The sequence below is a fragment of the Bacillus rossius genome, chromosome 5, assembly GCF_032445375.1.
Source record: "Bacillus rossius redtenbacheri isolate Brsri chromosome 5, Brsri_v3, whole genome shotgun sequence".
Classification (NCBI taxonomy): domain Eukaryota; kingdom Metazoa; phylum Arthropoda; class Insecta; order Phasmatodea; family Bacillidae; genus Bacillus; species Bacillus rossius.
The window spans coordinates 53,693,766-53,703,098 of NC_086333.1; the positions used below are offsets into that span (position 1 = coordinate 53,693,766).

The window sequence follows — 9,333 nt, forward strand, 5'->3', positions numbered from 1 at the left end:
ACAAAATTGAAAAAAAAAATCACTTGCTTTTTGTACAATCACGTGGCAAATTTTCCTTTATATTGTGTTTTGCAGTATGGATAAGGAGAATAAAATGAAATATAAAACTAGAACTTTTAATTTTAAAGCCAACTTTATCGTCTAATTTGTGATATGGTTTAATTTATTTCAGAAAAAAATAATCATTGAATTTTATATTACCTTTTAAGTCATCAGAATTTGTATGAATTTAAAAAGAAATTAAATAAAATATTTATTTTTGAAAGATTTGTAAAATATATCTCGCAGTAGCCATTACCATTGCCTTAAAACCCAAAATGTTTAAGTCATTCGTTCCATTTCGTTATCCTTATCCATGCAGCCAAAAATTTAAATATTCAATTTTCCAACTAATTTTGAAAAAAGTATGCACTATCAAATTTATTAATTTTTGAAGTTCAGTTATTCAGAAAGTTTTTAAGTTTAGCCGTGTTAAACAAAAAAAAAAATTACCTGGAACGGGACCTACTCCATCAAGCTAGCATAAAGCTACGGCCACACAGGGAGCTATGCTCGCTATGTTCGCAATGTTCGCTACGCGAGTAAAATATGGCCAGCTGCATCTCAGGTGTCACTGGCCACACAAAGCATATGTTGGCGACGTCACCAGGTGTTTGGTTCTCGGTTATTTTTCTAAAACGCCGCTTACTTCGCGCATGCGCAGATAAACAAAAACATCTGTTTTCGCGCGATATTGTGCTGTACTCCTGCGTTTGCTTTTTATGAAGTTTAATTTCTCTCAGTACTGTGCTTTAAATAGTCAAGTAAACGGAAAAGTTAATTGAAAGATAACGGAAACATTCATGTTTATGGAATAAATCGATGGAAGAATGTAGAAGGCAGGATATGCAGGAATATGCCTGGGATATGATTCCAATTGAATGATATAAAACTAAGTTTAATTAATTCTGATGTAATTTATTAATTTGGTTTCGTCCTCACTAGCAACTGATTCATTAAATATTTAAATTCTTCAATTTTTTTAAAATTAATATCATGAACCCATTTCTTTTTACGTTCACATACTGTGAGAGCCAGCAGAATTTTGTCATAGTCGGAATCGTCACTCGAATCCCAGAGCATGCGTCTCTCCGACATCGTGAACTAGATTATCGTATCTGGCCACATGGCGCAGCGAACATAACGAACATAGCGGACATCGTGAACATAGCGAACATAGCGGACATCACGAACATAGCGAACGTAGCGAACATCGCGACCATAGGTAGCTCTCTGTGTGGCCTCGACTTTACTCGCATTTCTGACTGCATTTGCATAGCACCAAGCGAAAACTCTCTTCCGCAGCTCGCGGTCACTTTCCCTGGACAAACAGATTGTGCGCTAGTTCAGACATGAGTGTCTCGCGCTTCGTGGTCGTTGTAAATGTGTTTCTTTTTCTCTTTCAGAGAACAGCACACAATCCCTGCTTGAATGAGAGCTTCTATATTAATTATTTTATACGGTTCCATACAGGCCTGCACGAATACTAACAATATGAGATACTTAGTGTTTTCTTTTCATTCAGTGTGTCAGTAATCGCCACGGTTAGAGTATTTTTCAGCAGGCAGCCCGTCGACTCCGTCGGCCCCTCAATCACGTGACCAGCAGCCAATCAAATGACAAAAAAAAATTTCATCCGTCTGTGTAAACTTTTCTGAGCTCACACTTTCGACGGACGGATGTAGCACATCCGTGATTTGTTTGCGCCAGTCAGTTGTTATCAGGCTGCAAGTTTTCAGAATTTTTACTGTTCATTCATTTGATTTAGTGTTTTACGTTTTCCGTTGCAGCTGTCTAGACTCCCGTCCAAACATTTGAATAAAAAATCTGAATGTTTCCAAGGATTTGCTAACACATTTCGTAGGTACAGGAACACGAGTTCATGTGTGACATCGGTATCGAACCACATCGAGATACATCTCTGAGAGAGGAAACATAGTTTAAAATTGCACGGTGAGTATCTACATTATATTTTTACGTAATTGTTATTTATATAGGCACTGCTAATGTTTGCTAGCGTTTTTTTTAGCTGGTTCCCCCCCCCCCCCCCCAAAATCTTCGCTTTTAAGACATGTTTGTTGGCTGAATTAATTTGGAAAAAATTTTTGACAGAAGAATTTAGTCATATTTCAAATAGGTTGTAGCTGCGTGGTGCTGACGGACGTCACGGACAAATGTAATTCCTGATTGACAGACATGAACACGTACTGGTATACGTCTAACAAAACTTCTACGTTTGTAGCTGTGAAATTAAATTTCATTTTTAATGCCAGCGTCTATTGCCTAGAGTTTCGGCTAGAAAATATGTGTTTTATGCTGAACTCATGGGTAAAATATTAGATAACACGGTGTGAAGATACGCTTCAATTTAAAACGAGACAATCGACTTTTTCTCTACAGCCGCGTTTCACAATGACAGAAACAGTAAACTTCACAATGAAACACATAGTATGACGAGCGTATTTTGCCGTGTGAATCATTCGCTTTTACAGAGGTTATGACCGCCCGCCTATTTAAAGCAGTGGGAAAAAGGAGTTGCGGTTCCCTGCAGGTATGCAACTTGTTGTACTTGCGTGCACAAGCAGTTGTGGGGTACCGGCGTTGCTGCACAAAATCAAAGACATTGCAGACAATTTCTCTACAAGATTTTCTGTTATCTTAATAACACATTTGATGTGGTTAATGTATGATATTATTTTATTCTTTATGTCATTTTTACAAGTACATATTGTTTTACGGGGATAGCAAGTGTGTGAGTTTTACCAGTCTACTTTATGCCGACATATGGAATATTAGACATGAAGTGTTCTAGTTATACATCCTGTTCACAAGTAGGTATAAGTATCTTTATGAGTTTTTCGGGAACACTTGTCAATTCTTATAATACCACATATGAAGTAAAGCATATGTAATATTAATGGTTAAACAATCTTGATGAGGATATATGAGTATGTAGAATATATAAAAATGAGATTTTTTAATATAAATAATTACTGACAGATTAAAGTTAATGAGTATTTAGTATTTATGAAACGTTAATGAAATCAATGAACTAAATTCTATAGCATATGAGTTTTTTTAAATAGCATCAGATTACAACACTGATTGAATAAATAGTACAAATTAACTCCATCCTTTTCCAGTATTCTTACAGCACTGATAGTAAATGGGTTATAGTTCGTGTTAATATAACCTAAAGTATTTCCACTACCTTAAGAATCGTATTGGCTATAGATAGATTTTTCATAAGTATTAAAATATTGCATTAAAAGTATTTTTATTAGTTACAATTATAAGAAAAGAGGAAGAAAGAAGTATTTATTTTATTTTTATTGAAATGAGACTTATTTACGACCGTTGAGTATCGGAAATAAAGGTAACAGATATTGCTCGATGACGCAGGTTTTAAAAATATGGCCAATGGTCATATGGGATGGATTAGATGGGCGAAGAGAACATCGAATAAAGTATAGGAAAAAACTCCTGGAATTTTTCGCCATTTTTATTTACAATTGCAAACTTTCATTGTGTATTTTTATTGATAAAATTCATTTTTCAAGTGAATTAATAAATACTAGCTGAAATACCCGGTGCTGACCGGTCCGTAGGATATATACTTGAAAAACAATGAGTTTTGGTCTTTAACAGCCTCGCAAACCTCATTGGTTGCTGGTTAAGAAATGAAAGTAAGTAAAGAATTGAAACGTCGCCAGAATACCCATAATACATCAAACATGCAAAAGCCGTTGCCATGCAGACGAAGCGGGCACCAAAAATGCAATAGCGTTAAAAACATGAAAATGTTTATCTTTAACTCCCCAGCAAACCACGCTTGGGAGCTGATTTTCATAAAAAAATTTCTTAGTGGAAGTATATGTAGCAAAATAAATATACGTGCCAAATTTAAAGTCTGTAGGTCCTATAGTACCAGAGCATTCATGATGAGTGGGGAGTGGTATTTCGCTTCTTGCAAATGTCCATACCATATTTAACCCCTTTAGGAGATGAATTAAAAAAAAAGTTCTTTATAATGCCTACTTACATTATAAAATGAACTCCTGTGCAAAGTTTCATGCTTTCAGACCCACCTGTTTAAGCTGTGCGTTGTCAGTCAATCAGCGTTAGTTTTATTTAGCAGATTTTCAAATGAAACTTCTTCATAGTCGGTAGCCCAAATACTTTCGTTACCGTGATTTTTACATTCGTGACTCCGATTGTGTGTCTAGTTTTATCTTGATGGTAAATTATTGAATGTTTTAAATTCATTCATCTTTACAGCCGGTTACACAGATTGCGGTAGTGTTAAATTTAATGTGTGCCATGCAGTCTTATGTATTCAATAGAGTTTGCTTTTAGCAACGAGTAACGACCAGAAGAATAATAAATCATGGCTGTGTGAAAGATTTTTTTAAAGTGAATACAATTTAAAAAATGACTGTCCCACGCCTAACAAAATCTTATCAGCTTATGAGCAGAGTTAAATCGTGTGAACGTGTATTAGGATGGGTTAGTTAAATAAATATTTTTTTAAATGGTGTGGGCGAGTGGTAAGCTAAGGTAGGTTAGGTCAGCTAACTTGAAAATATTTAAAGGCGTTTATCACGACAAATACTAGTTTCGGGGGGTCCCCGGGAAGAACACATCTATTAAATTGCAAAATAATTTGTTATAGAGACCCATATTAGATTAAAAAAAGATATTTTAAGTGAAATTTATTTTGAATAAATAGGCTTTTCAAAGACATCAGAGTGTAAAAAAAAAAAAAGGAAGGAGGGGGCTAAGGAGTGGGGTGATCGAAACATGTTTCCATTCTAACAGAATTACACATTTACACACTTGCATAAGCATACTTTCATATTTGTTCACTCGCATACTTTATTACTTGTATATTTTCTCGCTCGCATACTTGCTTAATTGTATAGTTACTTGTTCACTAGCATACTTGATTACACGTATACTTGTTCACCCGCATACTTGCTTACTCGTATACTTGCTTACTCGTACACATGTTCAATCGCATAATTTGTCACATTCCGCAAACATTGTATCATATGTACCTCTGTGTTGTGAAGTTCCACTCTCACTTTCTGACATGGTGGCGGCCACGCAACCACGAGTTTCTTTACTTGGACTTGTTTGTTTGCGTTTGTTCCAGGTCGAAATGAGGGATGTTCTGACCAGCTCGGGCGGCCTGGGCATGCTGGTGGCCGAGAGAGGAGACAACTTCAGCGTGGGACAGAAGCAGCTGCTCTGCCTGGCGAGGGCGATACTGAGGAAGAACAAGATACTAGTTCTTGACGAAGCCACGGCTAACGTAGATCTCCAGTAAGCGTTTACCAGAAGAAGTGAAGTGGTTTTTTTTTAAATTAATTTCGGACGCCGGTTATTATTCAAAGTTAATCATTTTGATCGTCACGTGTATGTTTATATAGGTGTTACGTTCTGACGACGTTCACCCAGGACTTGTGTTCCTCTCAGGACTGACGAGCTGATCCAGAGGACTCTGCGCGAGCAGTTCGCGGACTGCACAGTGCTGACCGTCGCGCACAGGCTGCAGACCATCATGGACTCCGACAAGGTCGTCGTGATGAGTCGCGGCAACATGGTGGTGAATATGCGACACATTATTATCTTTGAAAGATTTGTGCGATGGGAGTGCATGACTTGATGCTAATCTTTTGGACATACGCCATTGCTAAGAACTTTTTCTGTTTATGAAAAACTATTGTGTTTGTTTCGTATTTTCGTTTTATCGTGTTTATGTCTCGTTTCAACTGTTGTGCTGAATTTATTGGGTTCAATAGTTTTGTGCTGTCATCATTTGTGGGGGGTTTTTGGTTCTCTTAGTCCATTTTTCTTTGTTTTTCTTTGTTTGTTGACCATATTCCTGTTATGGAATATTATGTGGTGTTTATATCCTGTTGACAACTTAAATTTTTGCTTAATTTGTAGTTTTGTATTTTGGTTTTTTTTATTATTCTACAGAAAAAGTGCTTAGCAATGGCGTATGACCAAAAGATTACATCAAGTCATGCGACACATCGCTCTAAATACAACTAATCATAAGCTACTTACTATGTACCCTTATTCAAATCTCAAATTTTATTTTAAAAAAATTAGAACCTTGAACCCGACATCTCGGATGCAAATATAATCCTTAAGTGTAAAAAAAAATATGTACAAGAAATAAAATTATTATCTATGTTAACCAAAGATTTAAACTTTAGACTGTTCTTTTCATGAACCAATATTCCTGAATCATCACATATATGATTAACTTGATTACGTATAATAACTACAATATACTCGGGAATTCCAGAAAAGCTGGTACGAAGAAAACACAGACTACAGAGTTGTCTTTTTTTTTCAATTTTAAAATTTACTCTATTCCCTCCAATATTTTTTCGATCGTGTTCGTACATAAAACACCTGCTAATTACGAGAGCAACGAGCATAGCCAAATACTCCATGCTCAAGTTGAGTCTCAATTTGTCTAGAGGGTGCCCTTCGTTGAAGAGATCTCTCGAGTGCTCAGTTATTCTGGGAGTGCTCGAAATGTCGAAAGCACGACAGATCACGAAACTGCATACGCTCTGGAGATCTCTCGTGCTCTCTAACACCCGCCTCGTTTCTAACAATTCTAGACTAACATTTTCGTCTGTCTTTATAATTATATAAACAACCTTCTTTCATTTTTATAATGACCCTTGTCCTAACGAATTGACACTAGTGGTGGAAAATTTAAGACAACTGATATCAAGCACCCCAAGATTTTTTTCCCCATTAATATTAATTGTATTGTTTATTACTGGATCCTTATTTTACGCTTATGTATAAAAAAAATTCATTATACAGAATTGTAGTTAATTCTATCGCCGTTAATCAAATTAATTATATTTGAAAATATTTTTTTAACTTTTTAGTTAATACAATTAAAGCGTGTTTCTTTAATTTTTGAAAATATAATTTTATTTTTTACTTTCAAGTACATATTGAATTATTTTTTTTATAAATTTCACTAAATACACTACAAAAACAATTATTAAAGACCAGAACATTAAGGGGGTATTTACCTCCTTCCAGAAGATCCGATAGTCTCTGAAGGCCCCGGAATAAAGTTAAAATTAACGTGTTGTAATTGTACCGACTTTCAAAATGGCAAATGAACTCTCCCTTGGGGAGGGGGGAGGTGGAGAAAGTGGGTGGTTGAAGACACCAAATGGCTCGGAAACACTCCAAATCTAAAGAGAATCAATTTTTGAAATTTTCGAAATTTTGTGGTTGTGACCCTTCCCCCCCCCCCCCCCCTTTTTTTTTACCATGGACATACAAAAAGCATTTTTATTGCCCATAGCACAAAATTAGTGTCTTTTTACCCCTATGCATCTCCCACCTCCTTTTTACACTCTTCTGGTCAGAGTCATGATTTTATTGTACTGTCATCGGGATTACAAATACCAGCAAAGTTTCAATTCGATACAAAAATTATAAGTAGGTTCAAATTGACTTACAAGATTTGATTACATAGTAAAAATGAAGCTTATAAAAGCGTGTAAAAATAAACAATTTCCTAAAAATTTTTTTTCTTAATAAACAGTTTAAACCATCCATAACCATCTATAATAACGTGTTTTCAATTAAAATACTTTTCTCCAAGTAATTTTGGCTTAATTTAAAGATCAAACCAATTAAAAATTCAGATTTGCTAAGTATTTGAATAGTTTGTTTCCAATTAATAAGACACGTAAAGTTTTATTGCTTCTAATTGAGGAGCGACACAAATTTCCGATCATTTTTTTGTTTGTTGTTGCCTGTGAAAAAACATGCCTGTTTGTGTTTTGGGACAAAGTGTTGTGTGACAGGAATTCGACCATCCACACATACTGCTGCAGAACGCTGGCGGTGTTTTCTACCAAATGGTGCAGAAGACGGGGCAACGTACCAGCTTGGCTAGAATAGCCTCAGAGGTACTTCTTGAAGAAAAATATCAGTTCATAGACAAATTAATTTCAATTGCTGTATTTAGTTTAATATCTTAACAAAAAAATGCCAAAATGATTTTAATTCAATGCAGTATTTGATTTGTTATTAAATCCATTCTGTTGGACGTACGTAAAGTATTATTAAGTAAGTTACTGCAAGAGAAAATCGGATTACAGCAAATTCGATTTTCATTACGTTTATTTCAATTGCTAAAAATGCTTATTAAATGTGAAGTATCTCTATTTCTATGACCTTATAATTGTTTGATGTTAAAATTGCAGATTATATGCACAAAGTTAAAACCATTAAGACATGTTTGACAAGGCCCGGTTTAAGTGTAATGTACTGTTCAAATTGAGTATTTTTTTTAAATTCCTCTTTTGTCTATAAGATACCGTAAATATTGGGATTTCAATTTTTTCAGTAATGCAATATCAAATATAATGTGTTTTTTCCTTCATCACAAACGAAACAGTTTACTCTTAAATTCTTAAACCATCCAATGAATTAATTCACTGTGTACCCATACCCAAAGCATTATTAGTTAGGTTTAGGTTTATCGACTGAATATCCTTTGTGGTGTTATTTCGTGCTAACAAAGCTCGTAAAATTGTTAAGCTGTATTCTTAAAGTAAATAAAAATATATATAGTCTGGTCACCCGTAATTTAATACAAATGTAAAAACTGTTTTATTTTAAACCTGCTGCTACATCAGGTAACAGATAGAAAAAAATTACAAAAAATAATTGTTTGATCTTTGTTTCAGAGCTACACCGCCCTTAAAGAAAGACGGAAAGAACAATAGGAAGGTTTGCAGCAACACATATATTTATTTTTTGCTACATTTTTTAATCATTCAACAAAGTCATTCAATGTATATGTATAGAACCATTCTAGTTTTGAACCAATATGTTTTGTAATACTATACTGTCTATAATACAACGTTAAAATTTTTTGTATGTAATGCACAAACGTCCAAACATACCTAATGCTTTTTGAAATAAATAAATGTATTGAAAATAAAGATGGTATAATTATTATAAGTAATTTTGAAAATATGTTTACTCAAATTTAAGAGAAATAATAGTGAACTTTGTTATAGATAATTTTTTTGCAATATTTTAATGAAAATTTAACTTTGCTTTGAATGTAAATAGAAATACATTAAAAAACTGTTTGTAGCATCATGATTCTGCACTGACTCATATTAAAATTATTTTTTGAAGTAAAGAAAGTTGTTATAACATGAAATTGAATTATTTTTATGTTTAAATAGTACAATTATAAAGAGAGAGTGAGTTTGTTTACTC

The 9,333-nt window shown here is 34.3% G+C and overlaps 1 protein-coding gene across 4 annotated transcripts in view; it reads left to right on the forward strand.

Moving 5' to 3' along the window:
* The window catches only part of LOC134531806 (ATP-binding cassette sub-family C member 4-like), an 89,100-nt gene extending 80,053 nt beyond the window's left edge, over positions 1 to 9,047 (forward strand). For all 4 annotated transcript variants that reach the window (XM_063367749.1, XM_063367748.1, XM_063367751.1 and 1 more), the window contains 4 exons: positions 5,195 to 5,364; positions 5,518 to 5,647; positions 7,902 to 8,006; positions 8,790 to 9,047. In XM_063367749.1, coding sequence (XP_063223819.1) covers positions 5,195 to 5,364; positions 5,518 to 5,647; positions 7,902 to 8,006; positions 8,790 to 8,828 — 444 coding nt within the window. In that variant the 3' untranslated portion in view covers positions 8,829 to 9,047. The remainder of the gene's footprint in view (positions 1 to 5,194; positions 5,365 to 5,517; positions 5,648 to 7,901; positions 8,007 to 8,789) is intronic.
* Positions 9,048 to 9,333: the final 286 nt, after the last annotated feature.